The sequence below is a fragment of the Triticum aestivum genome, chromosome 5D (genome assembly GCF_018294505.1).
Source record: "Triticum aestivum cultivar Chinese Spring chromosome 5D, IWGSC CS RefSeq v2.1, whole genome shotgun sequence".
In the NCBI taxonomy this organism is placed as follows: domain Eukaryota; kingdom Viridiplantae; phylum Streptophyta; class Magnoliopsida; order Poales; family Poaceae; genus Triticum; species Triticum aestivum.
In genome coordinates, this window is record NC_057808.1 from 232071039 (window position 1) to 232091548 (window position 20510).

At 48.3% G+C, this 20510-nt stretch overlaps 3 protein-coding genes across 3 annotated transcripts; all 3 read right to left on the reverse strand.

Moving 5' to 3' along the window:
- Positions 1–312: 312 nt before the first annotated feature.
- On the reverse strand, positions 313–2064 carry LOC123124577 (uncharacterized). The gene has a single exon (XM_044545162.1). It carries the CDS (start codon positions 2060–2062, stop codon positions 554–556), a length of 1509 nt encoding a protein of 502 aa, XP_044401097.1. The 5' UTR covers positions 2063–2064; the 3' UTR covers positions 313–553.
- A 2877-nt stretch (positions 2065–4941) lies between these two features.
- LOC123120349 (uncharacterized) lies at positions 4942–7392 on the reverse strand. The gene has a single exon (XM_044540317.1). The coding sequence runs from the start codon at positions 6743–6745 to the stop codon at positions 5111–5113; it is 1635 nt and encodes a 544-aa protein (XP_044396252.1). The 5' UTR covers positions 6746–7392; the 3' UTR covers positions 4942–5110.
- A 3288-nt stretch (positions 7393–10680) lies between these two features.
- LOC123120350 (UDP-glucosyltransferase UGT13248) lies at positions 10681–13372 on the reverse strand. Its single transcript, XM_044540318.1, has 3 exons — positions 12621–13372; positions 11305–11689; positions 10681–11188 (listed from the first exon to the last, which is right to left on the reverse strand). Exons 1-3 carry the CDS (start codon positions 13323–13325, stop codon positions 11106–11108), a joined length of 1173 nt encoding a protein of 390 aa, XP_044396253.1. The 5' UTR covers positions 13326–13372; the 3' UTR covers positions 10681–11105.
- Between the last annotated feature and the right edge of the window lie 7138 nt (positions 13373–20510).

The window sequence follows — 20510 nt, forward strand, 5'->3', positions numbered from 1 at the left end:
TAGCTCCTTGTCAACATGGAGGAAAAATAGGACTGTATGAGGAGGCTGGAGTATGTAAAACATTATTGATCATGCAATTACTCAGTAACATTGTTAGAGTTCATGGACCGTATTCGGTGGAGTATGGGTTGAACTTCTATTTGAAACTACTCCTCATCCGAGGTGGAATGATTTGGTGCCGTTCAAAGAAATGATCTTTGGTGTAAACTATTGATTATTGTAATTTGTGAGAAAAGTATGTGCCCATAAATATTTTTTTTTCTCGAATACGCACGAGTGTGTGTACTATATTATATAGAAGGAATCGGGGTAAAGAGCCCGTCCACGTTAGCATTACAGTTAAATATTTTTTATTTTTTATTGATTATTCTATATATAAAGCATTTATGGTTTATTGTTCAAGTTTATAATAAGTTTAACGAATTGAACGACCTAACTGACAAGTTACACAAGTCCAGCTGACTTTAAATATAGCGATCTTGCTTGGCTCGGCTCAAATTCTAGCCCTAGATGTCTTGAAACCACCCTGGTCTGATAATAAGCATTTTCTTGATCAGACAGACGTGCAGATAGACGTACTTCCTTTGTCTCTAGTCTCTACCCTCATGGGCACCGGTGGTGCATGGAGACGCTCGCCGGTCTTCTCGGCCTCCATCAATGCCGCGAGGCTCCCTTCCCTCTCAAGGGGCGCCATTGCCGGCCTCCTTTCTTCTTCCACGCCACCTTCTCCCTTCACGTATAAACCGTCGCCCTCCACGTCGTAGAAGTTGCCCGTCCTCACCTCCTGCGCGAGCGCGCACGGCGCGCACAAGAGCCACTTGGCGTAGTCCGCCGCCGCCACCGTGGTACGCCGTCCGCCGCACACGGGAGCGCAGAACCGGTCGTCAGCCGGCAGCCCGAACCTCTTCCTCATCCGCGTTCGCCAGAACCCCCCGTACGTGAGGCCAAGCACGGAGAGCAGCGCGCCCGCGGCGCCGACGAGGTACCCGAGCGTGGCGTCACGGATGCTGAGCGCGGCGACAGCGAAGACCAGCAGCGGCGCGGCGCAGAGGAGCGCGAAGGTGAAGGCGTGCACGTACATGTTGCCCAGGCCCAGGCGCTCCATGTTCCACCCGAACACGCAGAAGGTGCACGACAGCGACAGGGCCGCCACCGTGGGATCGTCGGCGAGGTCGAACAGCCCGCCGGCCCACTCCGGCTTGCTGACCACCACTCTGCCGCTGCCCGTGCGATCATATCGGGCCACGGCGCTCTCCTTCACCGTCGCGGCCTCCTCGTCGACGGAGTCCGGAAGCGCGATCTTCTGTCCCAGCGGGCCGTAGACCATGTACAGGCCGGCGACGACGGGGGTGCCGGAGCCGAGCGCCATCAAGAGGTTAACGGCCAAGCCGGGGCGCCTGTCGTTGCGGAAGAGCCAGAAGAGCGCGCAGTAGGCGTACTGCGCGAAGCAGGTGGCATGCAGGAGGAGCACGACGACCGCCACGTGGAGGCGCTCGCGCCTGACGCCACCGGCACAGTTCTTGCAGTACACGGCCCGGAGCTCAGCGACGTCGGCGGGGGCGCGCCACCGGAGGAGGAGCGCGAGATGGTGGCAGAGTCGCGGGTGCTGGTAGACGCACATGATGGTGAAGAGCGCGTTGAGCATCTGGTTGGCCACCTCCGTCCACCGCCGCCGGCGCGACGCGTCTGGCACGTCGGAGTCGAGCGCCCCCACCATGAGAAGGAGCACGAAGACCACCCCCGCAGCAACGAAGGCGAACCACACGAGGAGCGCGGCGTTCATGGGATGCCTAGCCCACGCCACCCCCCTGTCCCGCACCCGGCGCCAGTCGACGGCGCGCGCGACCGGCGGCGAGCGGAGGAAGTTGCTGTACGCGGCGCGCGTGCGGACGCTGGCGACGCGAGCGAGGACGGCGCCCTTGGAGGGCGCGGCCCTGAGGAAGTCGAGCAGCCTCTCCTTCTTCGGACCCTCGCCGGGGCGGGGGCTCGGCAGCTCAGCGATAGTGATGCCGTCGTCGGCATGGGCTTCCTTGGCCTTGGGTGACCTCTCCTGCGACTCCATGGCTGCCCTCAGCTACGTATGTTGCACCAAGAGTGCTTGGATGCTTATATACACGATACACGTGGGAGGTGAGTTTCGTCAAGTCTAGTACGTAGGTGACGGCCGAATTCGTGTTCTTGTTTCCTGAACTCCACGAGAGACTGAATCAATGGGTGCAGACAAATTTCAGATACAGTTCGTCAGGATGGACCCAGCCCACGCAAACACAGTTAGGGTTCAGTTGTGGCGTACGGTGACAAGACATATACGCGTTTGCTTCCAGCACGCCACACATGACTTTGCAAATTACCCTTGCTTTTTTGCTCCAGAAATCATCTGAACAGTGAAGCTGAGAACTGTTTCGAGTTGGTGAATAGTGCAGCAGACTAGCAGGGCAGCACCAACGGAAAAAGCAGAGTACGAGTATTACGAACACGTTTTGATTTTTCTGTATGATCTTCTGCAGGCTCATGGAAAAATAGACTCGACTTAACTCAAGTTAACAGACTAACCGTGCAGAGCGTTGCCCTAGCTAACCGATCATGGTTAGTTCATAGGTCATGCTGTTGTAACCGATTTGATAAGATCGTATCTGTTATTGCCATGTATTGTAAGCCAGTCCGGTATACCTCTATATGTATGTGAACAACATTCAATCTTTCCTTGGAGACAAACATGTCATCATGGCAAATGTTTTGTTTAACATGTATTAGAGGCCTCTCATATGTCTAGCCCGCGATGTGGATTGTCTTCCGGCCCTTCTCGGTGCCGCAGTCTCCGGAAAGGCGATCAGTTTATAGTCATCGTCTTTTTTTCTGATCTAAATCGATGACTTCCTAACTGCTGCTTCTACAAGCTTCTGAGTTCTAACAAGGTTGCTTCAACAAAGGCCTAGTGACGAAATGAGCTTTGCTCATGACATGCCACCGGTTGAAGTACAAGGAAAACAATGTTAGTTTCTTCAAGGACTTGTCTTTAATCAGTTATCCATGTAAGAGAATTCTGGATTTTAGTGATATATGGCCTTTAGATTTTTTGGAAAAAACACGTCAGTCTCCGTCATAGCCTTCAAATTTTCAGAAAAAACTTGTATCAAGCCATTTTTAGTATCCGTCATGAAACTTGATATCACGTATTAAGCTTAGTACTTGATATCCAAACTGGGAATCAAAGCAATCAACGCCCTATTAAGCTTGGCGAAGCCTCTTCCATCACCAACATACAATTTGAGCATCGCTGCCATGATAGCATGTTTACTGATTGGCCAAGCTCTTTGGTAGAAAGCGTCGATGGACCCATCCAAAAGACTGAAGGGAGTAGTAAGGGTTGGCTTTAATGCTCGACGAGGAATCATGAACAATTTTTGATAGCTTGGTGGCCATCACAATTATAACTGTAAATGGAGTGTTGTTTTGGACTGACCGGTGGATTCACGGTTTTGCAACTTTTGATATTGCACCTCTGATTGTAGATGCAGTTGACAAGCGCACAAAAAAAAATCTCCGGACTGCGCGGCAAACTCTAGTGGACGAGAGATGGCTGCAAGACATAAGGGGAGACCTATCCTTCATTGCGCATATACAACTGATGCACCTGTGGCATGTCGTCCCTACGATTCCTAAAAACACGATGGAGGATGCTATTTCCAATGCCCATGTGAGGTGTCTGGTGGGTACACGACAAAGTCAACCTACAACAGGTTTTGCCAAGGTCTGGTTCAATCTAAGACAACCACATGCATTTGAAGAAGTTGGGCAACTCTCAAATGTAAAATCTTTGCATGGCTACCTACACAATACCGTTTGTGGAACTCATACTGCAGGGCTCGGCATGGGCTTCGGGACGTATCCTTGGTGTGGCACACATGTTTCCAGGATGAAGACAAGGTGGACCACATTCTTACTTAATGCGAGGTGTAGCATGGCTGTTTCAAAATGCTGCAGGTGAACATGGTCATTTCGGAGGTGAATGATTCTTTCATAGAATGGTGGGCTCGAACACGGGACGGTTTTGGGCAGCCGGACAAGTGTGGTTTCGACTCAATGGTGTTTGCCACTGCCTGGCATCTGTGGATACAAAGGGACGCGAGGGTATTCAATCGTGTGGAACATATCAGAATGCTAACAAGGCTAGTGCAACAAAACCTAGAGGAGATCAAGGCCTAAAAGCAAGCAGGTGTGGCCTGTGGGAGTGGCAAGGCTGCATAGATTCGTGAAGGAGTAGACTAAGTTTTTTTGTTGGTATAGGTGGAGCATGTCCATGGCTAGGCATAGTATCAAGAGATTGCTCGCCCGTCGCATGCCTAACGAATCCAAAGAAACAAGAAAAGCACGACCAATTGAAGGGGTCGACTGTTCAAGAAGACTAAAATAACTATTAAGTAAGGAAGGAGGGGATTTAGCCCTTGGATGAAATAGGGCAGCAGCTAATGCAAAAATGCTATACTTAGGTAAACCTACGTAAACCAACTTACGTAACCTTCCTAAATCCTCTCCTCCACCCCCCTGATTTCAGCCGTGGGGGCCCGGGTGCTAATCCTGGCCCAACTAATTTAGGCCACATCAGCATGTAGGATTAATTACATAGGACTTGTACATAGGTGTAGCATTGCTCGTAGCTAATGTGTCAAGTTTTGATACTGGTTCCTTAAAACAGCCTTTTGACTCTGAGACATTTATGGAATTTCTTTCAATCGGCAAGAGTACCTTTGTTTCTCAACTTTAATGATTTTTTAGTCTCTGGATACTAACTAATTAGTTAGGGGAGGTGCTGATGATGTTCGCATCATTTCGTACGTCTCTTGTAAACCGTTGTTTCTTTCTTCTGTAAAAATATGGTATGTCATTAACGTACTCTAAAAAATCACAGGTTATACTCTATAACTTCTTGAAATATGCTGCTTTCCAAACTGCAATTGCCGTCGCGAATTACAGAATTGTGTACAGTTGATTGTTAATCTTGTTGATGTATGCAAATACAGTAAAAATCCTAAAACCATTTATAGAATCATTTTTAAATTCTTTTTTTTGCAAAAAAAAAAGAATCATCTCTAAATTCATTTTTTGCATCCTAAAAAATAAATCCCCTTGCGTACAGAAGGACAAGCAAGGACACCATGGTGACCACATTGATCATCCTCTTCACCTTCTCCACCCTCCACCTTCCACCAGACAATCTGTGGTCCACCATTTCTCCATTCGACGCCAACAAAGACGATCCATCCTCCTCTACCACGTCGATCGCCTCGATCTTCTTCTCAACACGATCGGCATTGCATTGCCCGCATGTGTCGTCGTCCCCCGCCACCACGACCTGAACCACAGGCGGTGGAACCATCTCGTCATGAACAACCACCAGCAAGTGCCCGTCTGATTTTGATGATCCCTCGTGATCCGACGCCGCAATCGCGATCCTGTGCGGCCCGATGAGCAATGGCTCGTCGTTCGTGGCGGCGGCGGCGGCCTTCCTGTGGAAGAAGCTTTCGCCTTCGATGTGGTAGCGGCTCGCCGTGCGCACCTCCTGCGCCAGCGCGCACGGCCAGCAGAACAGCCACCGTGCGTAGTCTGTGGCCGACTTGGAGCCGCAGCACACGGTGCTCCCCGGGAGCCGGAACTTCCTCCTCATCTGGATCCTCCAGTACCCGCCGTAGAGGAGGCCGCCCGCGCAGAGCAGCACGCCAGCGCCGCCGACCACGTCGCCGACGGCCACGTCGTGGACGCGGAGCGCCGTGACGCCCAGCACCCACAGCGGCGCGAAGCATAGGAGCGCGAACGTGGTGGCGTGCACGCACGCGTTGCCGAAGCCGAGCCTCTCCGCGTTCCACCCGAAGACGCAGAAGGCGCAGGAGAGGGAGAGGCAGCACCCCGCCGCCGCGTCCCCGCCGCAGTCGAACTCGAACATGCCGCCTGCCCACTCCGGCTCGACCACCGCCACGGCGTGCGCCGCCCTGGCGGGGCATCGTTGTCCTAGCGAGGCGGCGTCGGGGCACGCGGCGAGGTCACCACACGGGTCTTTTCCCAGCGGGCTGCGCACGGTGTACACGACGGCGGCGACCGGCGCACCGACGCCGAGCGCGAAGAAGCCGTCCTCCGCGAGCTCGGGGCGGGACCTCTCGGTGAAGCCCCAGTAGAGCCAGCACAGCGCGTACTGGCAGACGACGGTGAGGTGGAGCAGCGCGACGACGACGGCCATGTGCGCGCGCTCGCCGCGGCGCGGCGGGCCGCCGCCCTGCTTGCCGCAGTACGCGGCGCGGAGCTCGGCGGCGTCGCCGGGCAGGCGCCAGCGGCAGAGCAGGAAGACGTGGTGGAAAAGGGCCGGGTGCTGGTAGAGGCTCATGAGCGTGAAGAGCGCGTTGAGCACCTGGTTGTTGACCTCGACCCAGTGGGCCCTCGCCGCCGGCGCCGGGAACGCCCGGTCGAGGAGCCCGAGGAGGAGGAGCACGAGCATCCCGCCGGAGGCGCCCACGCAGAGGAGCCAGAGCAGCAGCGCGATGTTCATGGGGTGCTTGATCCACTCCTTGCACGTCGCGCGCACGGAGCCCCAATCCACCTCCGACGTCGGGCCGCCGCGCCAGAAACTGAGCCATTCTGACCGGCGAGGCTCGTCTAGGAGGGGGTCGGCCGGCGGGAGCGGGACGCGGTAGCTGGCGAGTAACGGGGCGCGCGCGGCGGCGGCGTCGCCATTGCTGTCACGAGGAAGAAGCATTGCACTTCGCGGACGGAGCGCCGCCGGCAACCGCGGACAACACGATCTCAGTGGAGTAGTAGTGGATTGTTAAAAGTTGTTTTAAGTTTGGATTTGGAGTAAACGTGGCGGTTTTGGGGAGTAGAATCCATCAACCCCGGCTGCTGGCCTGCTGCCGTCAGACAGTCAGAGTTGGGTGCTGCTCTGCTCTGCTCCAGTTTACCTGGAACTGGAAGGAAGGAACGTTCGCTAGTCAATTCTGAACGATTAACTTTCCAGAACAGTTTATAGCATCGTCCAATTGAGAAAATTTCAATGGCGTGGTTTCAGCTGCCGTTCTGGACTTGATGGAAAATTTCTTCCCCGAGGCCGAGGGAGAGGCGAGACCCGTGCCTGTCAACTGTCACGGTGGTTGGGACTCGGGTGGGCATGGGGATCCTCGGAGACACACAGCACAGCCAATCTGGCCTAGCTCGTCCAAAGCAACAACAGTGCCGTGCGCTGTGGCGTGGCGTGGAGATCGCTCCACATGCAAAGCGGGAGCATCCTGCCAATGCAAGGATGATTGGAGCAAGTGCCTCGTGTGAGTGCACAGATAACTGGAATAAATGATTCGTGTGTGAGGGGATGTAGGAACTAAACTTTCGAATGTATATGTGTTTACTTTGTTGTATTTTTTTTCATTTTTGTGTTTCTGATGGAGCAGACATCTACGTCGCTCACTGGGTGGTGGGGGGCTTGGCGGAAACCCTAGCCGCCGTCCCCGTCTTCTCCATCTTCTCTCCTGCTGCTGCTGGCAGGCAAACCCTGCTTGGCCGATGGCGGTGGCGGGTATGCCTTCTCGCGTTGAGATCCCTCGCGCGGGGAGCACTCCGGCCGGCGTGGTGTGGCGTGGCGGCCTCGGACGACGCAGTTTAGGCGGCGGAGCTTGGGAGCCGGGGCGGCGGCCCTGGGTGCTGGTGGTGGTGTTGCCGAGGTGGCCGCGTCGGTGGCGTTGGGGCAAACCTGTTGCGGCAGCGAGGTCCTACGATGGCGGCGCGGAAGCGCAAACTCGCATCGGCAGCACAACGGCAGCCTGGCCCTAGTGTTCTTCTCAGGTCAAATCATCGATCTTCCTGATGTCAATCCTCCTCGATCTGGCCGTCGACGAATTTTCGGAATTCTCCAACGAGGATCTAATTGGAGTGGCGAAATGCCCCTGGATTTCTGGATCAGAGGGGATCTGGTCGTGTGCACTTTCGTACATCAGTCTATCGGCTTCAAGAGGGTGTGGCGTGAACCTCCGCTTTATGTCTAAACCGTGGGACATGTCTTCCTCTAGATTTCCGTGGTATGTACAGAGACGGGGAATGTCATGGTGGCTTAGATTGGAGGACATGAAGAAGGGGCGGAGAGGTATCTTAGATGCAATGAAGTTGCTTGATAGTCGGCATGGCATGCGGGGCGGTGTTCCGGTCCATCTCCGACATATGATACTGTGAGCCTGGTGTTTGGTGACTTGCACCGGCCTTGGCAAGTGGGGGCGGCAGGACTGGAGAACTTCATGTTGGTGGTACTCCTTGAGTAACAGGTCTCGATTCTCAGGGTGAAAGCCCAAGGTCCGGCCTTCGCTGGTTGTACATGGCAATGGCCTTGTTGAAGGCATTGTTTTGAGAACTCAGACTATCTTCAGGGTGCAAGGATGATTGGAGCAAATGCCTCGTGCGGATGCACAGATAGCTGGAATAAGTCATTCGTGTGTGAGGGGGTGTAGAAAGTAAACTTCCAAATGAACTATAGGTGTTTAGTTTGTTGTATCTATTTTTTCCATTTAATTCTCTTTAGATAGAATGACATGTACCTTTTCTAAATTCGACGAAATTACAAGTACAATGCGTCACATCGTAGATCCCAAAAAATTAGTAAAGAACTCCTATAACAATGAAATTTCTCATAATCATATTCTCCAGTGAATCAATCTTCGCAACACGAAGTAGTGCAAAGGCTTTGGTAAAAAGACCGCTGTCAGGTCGGACCAGCGGCATTACCACTTGAACATTTGCACTAACTTGAATATCGTCATAGATTTTAGAAAACCTCTCATGTCGCCAATCAAAAAGGATGGGAAGCCATGCCGTCGAATATATTTGGGCCGGGGATTATCCCCTAAAAGTACAGATTGTTGAATCACAAGATCTTCAATAGAATGTCAAAGCATGACTTCAAAATCACAATAGATAGCACCAACAAAATCAACAAAAAAAATACTAACACAAAGTCATAAGTTTCATATGAATAGATCTGTAGGGACACGGACCTAAAATCCACAAGTACTGACACACCAAACCTGCAGAGGCACAAACTCTATGGCTCTATGGCGTCACCGGATAAGACTTCACCACAACATGAGAAGGATTAGGGTACCTTTATTCTCGTTAGCATCATACCCTTTGCCAAGACGTCATCGATGAAGACCAAAGAAATCACGGTAATAAAACTTTTAAATATGCATAAAAAGATGCAAGGTCCCCTCACCTTGCAGCACGATGGCTAGAGGTGTGGGGAACTGACAAATCTATGGCAGTTGGCCCTGGGGAACCTAGCATCTCATCCCTTCATTCTCTATTTATTTTTCCGTGTAATCTGGATAATGTTTTTTTAGTCAGTTGTAGGATTTTACATAAAGGTGGCAACGATGAAAAAAGAGAGGGCCAGAAGATCCACGTGGATGAAAATATAGTGGGAAGCTTCATCAAAATTGTTGTGTGGCCCAGAGTGGACTAGCCCAAAGAATAGTACATACATTTTGGTCTTAAGGCCCAGTTTTAGTCTTATTATTCACTATTTTCTGACGGGCTCGACAGGTCACGACCTATTTGGGCCCCAACATAGCCCCGTGGGTGAAAATATACATGTCCTTTTGTCTAGCATCATTTTTTCCTCGAAACACCAAAATCATATTTCTCCTAAGTTACTCTGCCACATTCTTTCGTTTGTCTAATAACACTGATAAAAGGTGGAGCATTGTGGAGGAGGGCTTAGCCCTTGGAGGCCGGTGCCATAAACTATGGCTGTGTTTGGTTTGCGGGTGATCCCTTGGTTAGTTAGGGATGAAATAACTTAATTTGAGTTTGATATATTGGATCCTGGTTTAACCAACAAACAAAATTGTGTACAACGTAACATGCGTTTTGTATTCTGTTAATTCTAATGCTAAATTACACATCCATACATAGCATTTTATTTATTCATACATTTATGTTTAGTTAAAAACAATTGCTTCCAATCAATAAAATCCCGACATCCCTTGTATTTTGTGCTTATTTTTAGGTAGTGCCGCTTACAAGTTTAACTATAGCCCTACATGTACACATATTGGATACATATCCAACGACTACTTCGCAAGCATATACAGTTAAAAAATTGACTATCTTGTATGGTACATGCGTGTGTGATTATGCAAAGTCGTACACCCAAAGTTGAAAGTACTGCAAATTATATTGACAAAACTAATTCCTTAGTGAAGCACAACATAGTCACAAAACACTAATGTGTTGATCTGGGCTAGTTCGTGCCTTATATGGGCTTAGTGTGAGGTGGCAGGTTAGACAAGGTATACTTTCATTCCTTGGTTGTCGACAAGGGTGCCATTTTGACATGTCGCACACTTATTTCGAAGGAGTATTTATCGCATAACTATGTCTGTGTTTATTTTTTATTTTATGATCGCTCATTGTGTTAGTCAAACCATCATCCTAAGTCTATTACATCAATAAATCGCAACCATTTTTTAAACTTGCAGCTAAGTTTTTTGTGAAAATAAGATGATTAAAATACATTCGCTATTTTCTTGAAGTTATCTCTTTGGGAACCCCCACCTCCTACTTTGATAAATGCCAAGTAATAATTAGGGGAGAGGGCTATCTACAAATAATGTAGTGCACTATGTAGTGCACTTTCCGGACCAGAATCACATATAACATGTAAAAAAATCGCATGTCGTATATATATAAAAAGTCCAGCATACTTCTAAATGTGAAGAAGATATCACTACAATTACATATGGAAAATGTCGGCCACTCTAAACTTCTGTAGGGCCAAAATCACTGCCTACTTGCTTATATTGAAGTAAAACATTGTTCAAACTTTATATTGATGAATACTTGGTAGCAAATTCAGCGATATTCTTGTCTGAACTTCCTCCTTCCTGCATTGCCTCCTTGGCCTTTTGCATCCACTTCACAGCATTTCTTTTGTACTCATCCTTTTTCTCTATATCCATCACCTCTCTAATGCACCTCTCGACCTCCTCTAGCTTTAGATATCCATTATTGTCCTTCCGTACACGCACACCCATGCTCCATGCACTCTCCACATACTTTGCAATGGTGGGTTGGTCAGCTCAATGCGGAATACCCACTAGAGGTACACCATTAGCAAGTGCCTCTAATGTCGAGTTCCATCCACAATGGGTAACAAAGCAACCTGCATGTATGTCAGGAATTAAAAATTAAAATATTATTATCACTATCGTTTTGTCATATCTTGTAGTAACCTTGTGCAACAAAGAATGAAAAGAAATATGGTGTGTGATATCATACCAATAGCCCTATGTGCAAGAACCTCAAGCTGGGGGCACCATGAGACAATTAATCCAATCTCCTCACATTTTTCCTTGAGTTCTTTGGATAACTTGTGTTCCTCGTTGGACCTTACAACCCAAAGAAAAGGTTTTCCGGAATTGCACAGTCCATTGCCAAGCTCCTCTAGTTGGGTTGCATCATAATCAGAGACAGTCCCATAGGACACCAGCACAACGGATGAATTGCTTTGCTTCTCTAGCCAATCCATGCACAGTGCATCACCGTTGAAAAAGTCGAAACCGTATGATTTATTGGATGGTAGGCGATCATCGTCGAGGTAGAATGATGGCAAGGTTGGGCCAACCATCTTCGCTCTCCATGTTAACTCCATGTACTCTACCTCCTGCTCAAATGACAATGTGTCAAAGATCAAATTCTATTTGAACCCAACGAAGCAGAATCGAGCATAGGCACAACCTATTCATAGGAGAGAGTTTATTTGTTTCTAACCATATAAATTTCGCCGTGGAAAAGAAGCATATGGACTCGATTCACAGCTCACACCGGATGTGCCATATTTATTCACTAGGGTAACATATGCACATTTTGTGAAGCAGAATCATGCATAGGCGCATCCTATCCATGAGGCTCCCGCAAATCTCAAACCTCATTTGGTGTTATGGGTTCTCCTCATACTATAAATATAAAATATAATCTCGTAGAAAACTACAATGGTGTACTCTATCGAGTTATTGGCTAATAAGTAAATTCTTGTTTGTATATGTGTTTGATTCACAGGATTCTAAAACGCGGGCATCAGAAAAACATAGGAATGAAATGTTATACTCATCCCAATCCTATAAGTTTTTGTGTTGTTTGATTGCATCATAGGAAAAACAAATGATTGTTTCAAACATGTGAGTAGATGCTAGAAATTCTATGGGAAGTAGTACAAAAAATTCCTTAGAAAAAATTCCTATAAGATTCAATCATATGAATCAAACAACCAACGTACGAAAAATTCCTAAGGATTCTAATCCTCCAAAATTCCTATGAAAATCCTTTGAACCAAAGGGGCCCTCTTAGCATGGTCTCCCACATTATAACTTGTCCGAATGTACTCTATTTTGGAGGCAATTTTACTCTTATCATTTCTTGGTTATGCCCAAAATGTGCACGCGCTGCAATCATAAACTGCCTCTGTGTTGCGTGCAGTTTATAATTGTGGTTGATTTCTTCAAGCTTACAGAGAGAGTCTATCGTCCTACAGACGCTCACGTGATTTTGTCTTTACAGAACCCATCGAGTGACTAGAGCAGAGAAGTATGGCTCACCTTTGGCTCGAGGTCGCGGAATGAGTTGACGAGCACGTCGTCGGCGTCCTCCAGCCCCTCGAACTGCCCAACTGACACCTTGAGGAACGTTGGCTGCGACTCCGGCACCGCCGCGAACGGCGGCATGTCCTCCGGCCCCAGCTCCACGCCTAGCGCTCCTCTCGCGAGCAGCGCGCGCCCGTCCGTCGCCGGCAGCGCCAGCCGCCCCGCCCACAGCTCCCCGTAGACGACGTCCACCGCGCACGGCTGGGAGAAGAAGGCCGCGGCCGCGACGCCGGACGCCTGCGCCACCCGCCGCGCCCACGCCAGGTGAGCGTCGTACACCAGCACGCGCACGGGCCGCCCCGCGCGCGCCTCCGACAGGAGGAGCTCCCGCAGCGTCTCGGAGCCCACGGCCGCCAGCCGCGAGACGTACTCCGCCATGTCCGGGCACGAGGCCATGCCGCCGGCGTCGCAGCCGTCGGAGATGGCGGCCACGCCGAAGGGCGCGCCGGGGGGCGGGGTGGTGGAGAGCACGTAGCGGGTGGCGACGAGTGTGGGGCGGAGGCCGTGGTACGCCAGGCGGCGGCCGAGCTGGAGCATCGGGTTGGTGTGGCCCTGCGCCCCCGGGTACGGGAGGAGCAGGACTCTCGCAGCACCGCCGCCGGCTCCGTGGCCGGAGCTCGAGCTGGTGGTGGCTGTGGCCGCGGGGACCGTGGTCTCCATGTTTCAGCTCTGTCCTTGGTTTCTTTGGTGTTGCAGATGTTCCAAGGATGGATAAATAAATAAATAGGCGTCCAGGCAGTGTGGCGCCCAAGTTTCTCCCTGGCAAGGTCAAAGTTTGTGGCACGCGCGGCGAAACGGGATTTTGCCTTTTAGCCTGCTACTTTGATTCTTGTATATCCATGCTCAGCCATGGGCTCGCTCCGGTTGTGTTTTCTGATGTCGAGGGAAGCAACGAGGTAGTAGGTGGTAGTGGTGGTGGCGGTGGCACTCCACCTTCCCACGGCAACAAAAGCAATCTGAGCATTAAAAAAAAGGTAATAGCACCCAGATCCATAAACTTGTAGAGAATGTGATGATTTAGTTCAAAACTCACAAAATGTTACTGAGGACTCCCACAACTTGGCACCCTATGTGATGTTTTGGTCCACAGCGAATCGCAGTGTGACAAGTGGCAGCCCAGAGGGTGGACCGGTCAGCACTGGTAATTTTGCACAAAGGCCCCTGACGTTTCCTCAATTCAACCCGCACTACGCCCTACCTAAATTAAATGCCACTCCCGTTGAACAGATCCGTTCCACCTCCCGCTGTCATGTCGGGGGAGACAGCGCCGTGGCGATTTGGTGATGACGCTTGTCATCGCGCCATCGTCGCCGGAGTTCGCCGGCGGGATGGAGCCACCTCCTTCCGCTCATCTCATCCGGCCGGTCGGCGTCTTCCCACCGGACTATGGTGAGCTCCTGGCCCCTCTTCCGCCTCTTCCTTGTTCCGCCCGTCCTCCAAAGCTAGGGTATTGGCCGAGTAGATTTGGTTAGGGTTTAGGGCGGCAAAGTTTTGGGTTTGGCCGGACAAGTGGATCTTCTTTTTCGTTCATATGTTAGCTTGTTAGACTAGAGTAGTGGTTCGGTCCTCCATTCGTGTGCACCGAAAGCAAATATTGCCACCAAATTGAGTTGTTCAATGGTAATGCTTAGTTGTGTAATGGCCATGCTCATGTTCAGGTGTTAGTGATGTCACTAGTTTGTTGTGTTCAATGCCACCAACTTCAGTTAGCTCAAGTCCTAATTTTTGGACATTTGACTGAATTTTTTCAGTTAACTGTAGTTATCTGAATTTTGTCAGTGCACTGTAGTTATTCACAATGTTTTCAGTGCACTGTAGTTAACTGAACTTATCAGTTAACTGAAGTTCATTGTGCAGTGTTTTCAATTTAACTGTTAAGTGTACACATCATTGTGTAGTGCTTACAATTTACACATATTTGATGCAGTGTGTGATTCAGCAAATGGACAAAGGGTGGACACTTCTTTCTTTACACTTGAACTTGAGCATGGTGGAATTTTCTGTGGACCAATCAGTAATTTGGAGTACTGGAACCCTTTAGTGGAAGTTCTTGATTATGTTGATGCTACGACATTCTCATATGCTGTCATTGAAGAGCACCTGACTTCGTTGGGATATCCTGTTGGTGAGCGCATAATTTACTGGTGCTTGCCTGACAAATCAATTGCAGATGGTTTGGTCAGAATTAAATCTGATGATGATGTGCAACACATCATCAGAGCTAGTGTTGAGCATAAAGTGTTGTGTATTATGGTTGACCATGCAGATTTCATCAGCAATTTCAGGGCTGAATCCATATGCACATTGCCATCAATTCAGTGCCCTGTTGCAATGCACATTGCAAGTGAAGCATCTGTCCACCATAGTGTCATTTCTGTCAATGAAGATGATCCATTTTTAGACATTGCTGCAACTGGAACAGAACCTCAAAGTTTGCTTATAGAAGGTGTAGAGCACAATCTGCTTACTGAAGATGGAGCAACAGTAATTGAAGATATAGTTGTTTCTGAATCAGATTTCAGTGATAGTGATTATGACATAGATGAGGGGGATGATGATCTTTATGATGACAACATTGACTTTGATGTTGATGAACAAGCTACGGAAGAAGAGGATGATGTGGATGCAGATGACTATTTGCTTGATGATGAAGATCTTAATCTGCTCATTGAGGAAGCAGAGCAGTTGAGGTACAAGTTTACTGCCTTCAATTCAAAGATGGACATGGTTTCCCCTGCCTTCAAAGTTGGGATGGTCTTTGCTGATGTGAAGGAGCTAAGACTTGCTATTACTGCATATTCTGTTAAGAACAGAGTTCAGATCAAGAAGTTAAAGAATGACAAAACTAGAATAGGGGTTGTTTGTGAAAGAGGTTGCCCATGGTGGCTAAAAGCTGTCAATGACAACAGGACAGGGGGATTTGTAATCAAGGCTTACTATGGAGAGCACCGTTGTTAGAAGAAATGGAAGATAAGGCAGATGACAGCTAAGTTTCTGTGCCAGTATTTCATAGATGAGTTCAGGGATGACCAGAAAATGTCACTTGGTACATTTGCAAGAAAAATCACCAAGGCATTCAATGTGACCCCTAACAGATGGAAGCTAGCTAGGGCTAGAACTGCAGCCCTGACGACACTGTATTGGTCTTATGATGCATGTAAAAGAGGGTGGTTAAAGGGGTGAGGCCTATAATTTTCATTGATGGATGTCACATGAAAACAAGGTTCAAAGGAGTGTTGCTTAGTGATGTTGGAATTGATCCAAACGACTACATTTTCCCCATTGCAATGGGTTGGGTTGAAGTAGAATGCACAAGATCCTGGGAATGGTTTCTGACAACTTTGAGAGATGATCTAAACATCACTAACACTGCTCCTTTCACAATTATGAGTGACAAGCAAAAAGGATTGATAAATGTTGTGCAAAAAGTGTGGCTAGATGCAGAGCATAGGTTTTGTGTGAGGCATATCTATCAGAATTTCAATGAGAAGCACAAGGGAGAGTTGCTGAAGCAAGACCTGTGGGCCATTGCAAGATCACCAAACAAAGTGAAGTGGAGGCAGAACTGTGAGAAAATGGATGCAGATAGTTCAGCTGCATTTCATTAGACTGAAAGACTTGATCCAAAGACTTGGTAAAGCATTTTTCAGTGAATTTCCCAAATGTGACATTCTACTGAACAATAATTCTGAAGTGTTTACCAGCTATATCCTTGAAGGCAGAGAGATGGCAGTGTTGTCAATGCTTGAATATATATTCTATAAAATCATGCAAAGGCTTGTGAGCAAACAAAGAGAGGCAATATAAAAGTGGGCAGGGCAGAGGATATGCCCAAAGATCAAGAAGAAGTTAGACAAGAACACTGAATTTGCTACAAATTGTCATGTTTCAGAAGCTGGCCAACAAAAATTCAGAGTTCAGTCTGGAAATTCTAGCTACACGGTGGACTTGTGTTTGCATACTTGTGATTGCAGGAGATGGCAGTTATCTGGTGTGCCTTGTGGCCATTGCTTAGCTTGTTGTAGGGAAGAAAGAATTGATCCAGAGTTAATGGTTCATGACTGCTACACTGTGGAGAATTATATGAAAGCATATGGCTACACACTGGTCCCTCTTAGAGACCCTAAATACTGGGAGGTGCAGCCAGGATACAAGGTATTTCCACCAGTGTTCACTAAACAGCTGGGCAGGCCAAAGAAAAACAGGAAAAAACACCTGAAGAGAAAATCAAACATGGTGTCAGATATTTGAACAAGAAAGGTGTTACAATGCATTGCTCCATATGTGGCAGAGCTGACCACAATAGAAAGGTCCACTACAGATGGCAGGAAGCACTTGTTGAAGAAGGGGTAGAGCTGGTGGATGAAAATTATGATGATCCATCTTTTCTGCAGGTATGTTTCACTTGTAACTGAATAAAGTTTCACTTGTAACTGAAGAATGTTTCACTTTCAACTGAATAATATGAGCCTATTTCTTTGTAGAACATATACCCTACCAGGCCAGATCCTAGGTTGGATCCTAGTGAGTCACCCACCAACATGGTCTTCAACATGGCTACCAGAGACAGAGCTAGAAGAGGTCAACAAAGAGTTCAAAGGCCCATTGCCACAACAGTCTTCATTTGTTCCTGCTGCTGGTGCTACAATACCACAGCCAAGGGTCACTACAGAGATGAACATTGGTAGACAGACAAGGGCAAGCACAGCAGCTGACAGGGGAGAAGGATCTGAAGGTACTAGCAGAGGAAGAGGAAGGAAAAGGAGAAGGAAATCCAGCAGCAAGCAGAGGAAGAGGAGCAAATTCTGTGCTTGGAAGAGGAGCTAATGCAAATGTGTGCTTGGAAGAGGAGCAAATGCAGTGATTGGAAGAGGATCAAATGTAGTGCTTGGAAGAGGAGCAAATGCAGTTCATGCAAGAGGAGCAAATGCTGATGCAGTTCCAGCAAGAGGAGGCAAAAATGTGCATGCTTGGAGAGGCAGGGGAGGAATTCCAGCTGCAGGTAGAGGCAGGGGAGGAAGAAATGCAGATGCATGTTCAGGAAGAGGAGATATTCAAGCTTCAGGCAGAGGCAGGGGTGGAAGAATTCCAGATGCAGGGATAGGAAGAGGAGTAATGCCAGGTGAGAGGGCATGGTGGCTGCTGTTTGGAGAAGATATGAGCAACAGCCTAATTCCTGATCTAAATGCTCCCCCTAATGCTTGATTTGGTGGCAGTTCAGACTACCACTTTTTTTGTTAAGGCTTGAAGCACTGTAAAACATTGAGTGGCCTTTTTTGGATGCAGAAAGGAGCATCCAGTGCCTCATTTTTTGATGGCAAACAGTGGCATTAACTGCCCTTTTTGTAACTAAATATTGTGATGGCAAACATCTGGCATTAGCTGGGTTCTAATGCACTCCAAAATTCAGTTAACTTCTGTCATTTAGCAAAGTTCAGTTTAATTCAGTTAGCGCTGTCCAAAATTCAGTTAACTACTATAAGTTAGCAAAGTTCAGTTTAATTTAGTTAAGGTTGTCCAAAATTCAGTTAACTACTGTAAATTAGCAAAGTTCAGTTTAATTTAGTTTAGGTTGTCCGAAATTCAGTTAACTACTGCAAGTTAGCAAAGTTCAGTTTAATTCAGTTCATGCTGTCCAAAATTAAGTTAACTAATGTCAGTTAGCAAAGTTCAGTTAAATTCTGTTGAAATGTTTAATGAAGTTAAACTTAAAAAAGAATGTAGTTAGCTAAATGAAGTTAAACTAAAGTTCAGTTAAATTCAGTTAACTGAATGTAGTTAGCTGCAATTATTTGGCCTAAGAATAGCTGAATTTTGGAAGAAAGAAAAAATGTTCGGCCTGGGTCTCGAACCCAGGACCGTGGTTTTGTAAGCTAGAAGCAATGCCGGTAGAGTAGTAGTAGTGGTTTGGTGTATTTGCTGCCACTGTTGTACTAATACTGATTTTTCCGAGGGGCCGGCGATTCAGTTTTCACACCTGTCTTAAAGACGGCAACCCACCGCTCTCCTCGCCCACTACCCACTCCCCACTTCCCTCGTCTCCTCGTTGCTTGCGCTACCCACCTCCATATCATCACCACCAACGAAAACCCTCGCCAAGGTCGAAGCCGCCGCTGACGCCATGGGCGGCAGCCTCGGATGGCAGAGGGCTGTCGAAGATCTGGCCGACGGCGCGGGCGAAGCTTTAGGAGATCGCGCGCTGGTTCCCGAGCATCCAGATGATGAGGAACCACGTGCGCGGCCTCATCAAGATAATGACGGACGACGAGAAGCGTCGCTCCATTGCCCAGCAGCCCGTACAGCGTCTTCGGCGTCCAATCCGGCGAAGATCCTGCAGTTCGCCATGGGGGAGATTGAAGGAAATATGCCCTAGAGGCAATAATAAAGTTGTTATTTATATTTCCTTATATCATGATAAATGTTTATTATTCATGCCAGAATTGTATTAACCGAAAACTTAGTACATGTGTGAATACATAGACAAAACAAACTGTCCCTAGTATGCCTCTACTAGATGGTTAAGTTTCCTAACCATAGACATGTGTTGTCATTTGATGAACGGGATCACATCATTAGGAGAATGATGTGATGGACAAGACCCATTCGTTAGCTTAGCATTATGATTGTTTAGTTTTATTGCTATTGCTTTCTTCATGACTTATACATGTTCCTCTGACTATGAGATTATGCAACTCCCGAATATCGAAGGAACACCTTGTGTGCTATCAAACGTCACAACGTAACTGGGTGATTATAAAGATGCTCTACATGTGTCTCTGAAGGTGTTTGTTGAGTTGGCATAGATCAAGATTAGGATTTGTCACTCCGTGTATCGGAGAGGTATCTCTGGGCCCTCTCGGTAATGCACATCACTATAAGCCTTGCAAGCATTGTGACTAATGAGTTATTTGCGGGATGATGCATTATGGAACGAGTAAAGAGACTTGCTGGTAACGAGATTGAACTAGGTATGATGATACCGATGACAAAGGGAACAACGTATGTTGTTATGCGGTTTGACCGATAAAGATCTTCGTAGAATAATTAGGAGCCAATATGAGCATCCAGGTTCCGCTATTGGTTATTGACCGGAGATGTGTCTCGGTCATGTCTACATAGTTCTCGAACCCGTAGGGTCCGCACGCTTAACATTCGATGACAATTTGTATTATGAGTTATGTGTTTTTGGTGACCGAAGTTTGTTCGGAGTCCCGGATGAGATCACGGACATGACAAGGAGTCTTGAAATGGTCGAGAGGTAAAGATTCATATATAGGACGATGGTATTTGGACACCGGAAGTGTTCCGGGTGATACCGGGTCACCGGAAGTGGTTCCGGGCAACCCCCGGTAAAGATATGGGCTTAATGGGCCAAGGGAACACACCAGCCCACAAGGGGCTGGTGCGCCCCCTATAGGGCCAGCCACATGGGGAGAAAGGGAAAGGAGAGGAGGAAAAGGAAAGTATGAAGTAGGACTCCTACTTCCTTCCCCTCCCCCCTTCTCCAAATATGGTAAGGGGGGCAAATTGGACTAGGGGCCCAAGTAGGATTCCTCCTACTTGGGCGTGCCCTGGGCTGCCTCCCTCCCTCTCCCTCCTTTATATACGTGGGGAGGGCACCCCTAGAACACACATCAATTATTTCCTAGCCGTGTGTGGTGCCTCCCTCACAGTTTGCTCCTCCGGTCAAATTGTCGTAGTGCTTAGGCAAAGCCCTACATGGATCACATCACCAACACCGTCACCACGCCGTCGTGCTGACGAAACTATCCCTCGACCCTCTACTGGATCAAGAGCTTGAGGGACGTCATCGAGCTGAACGTGTGCTGAACACGGAAGTGTCGT

Bases quoted from the DNA above. Each gene is read 5' to 3' on its own strand.
- LOC123124577 (XM_044545162.1), bottom strand. From the start codon at position 2,062: ATGGAGTCGCAGGAGAGGTCACCCAAGGCCAAGGAAGCCCATGCCGAC.
- LOC123120349 (XM_044540317.1), bottom strand. From the start codon at position 6,745: ATGCTTCTTCCTCGTGACAGCAATGGCGACGCCGCCGCCGCGCGCGCC.
- LOC123120350 (XM_044540318.1), bottom strand. From the start codon at position 13,325: ATGGAGACCACGGTCCCCGCGGCCACAGCCACCACCAGCTCGAGCTCC. The intron at 11,690-12,620 runs GTGAGCCATACT...TCATTTGAGCAG, and splicing joins TCCGCGACCTCGAGCCAAAG to GAGGTAGAGTACATGGAGTT. The intron at 11,189-11,304 runs GTATGATATCAC...ACATACATGCAG, and splicing joins TCTTGCACATAGGGCTATTG to GTTGCTTTGTTACCCATTGT.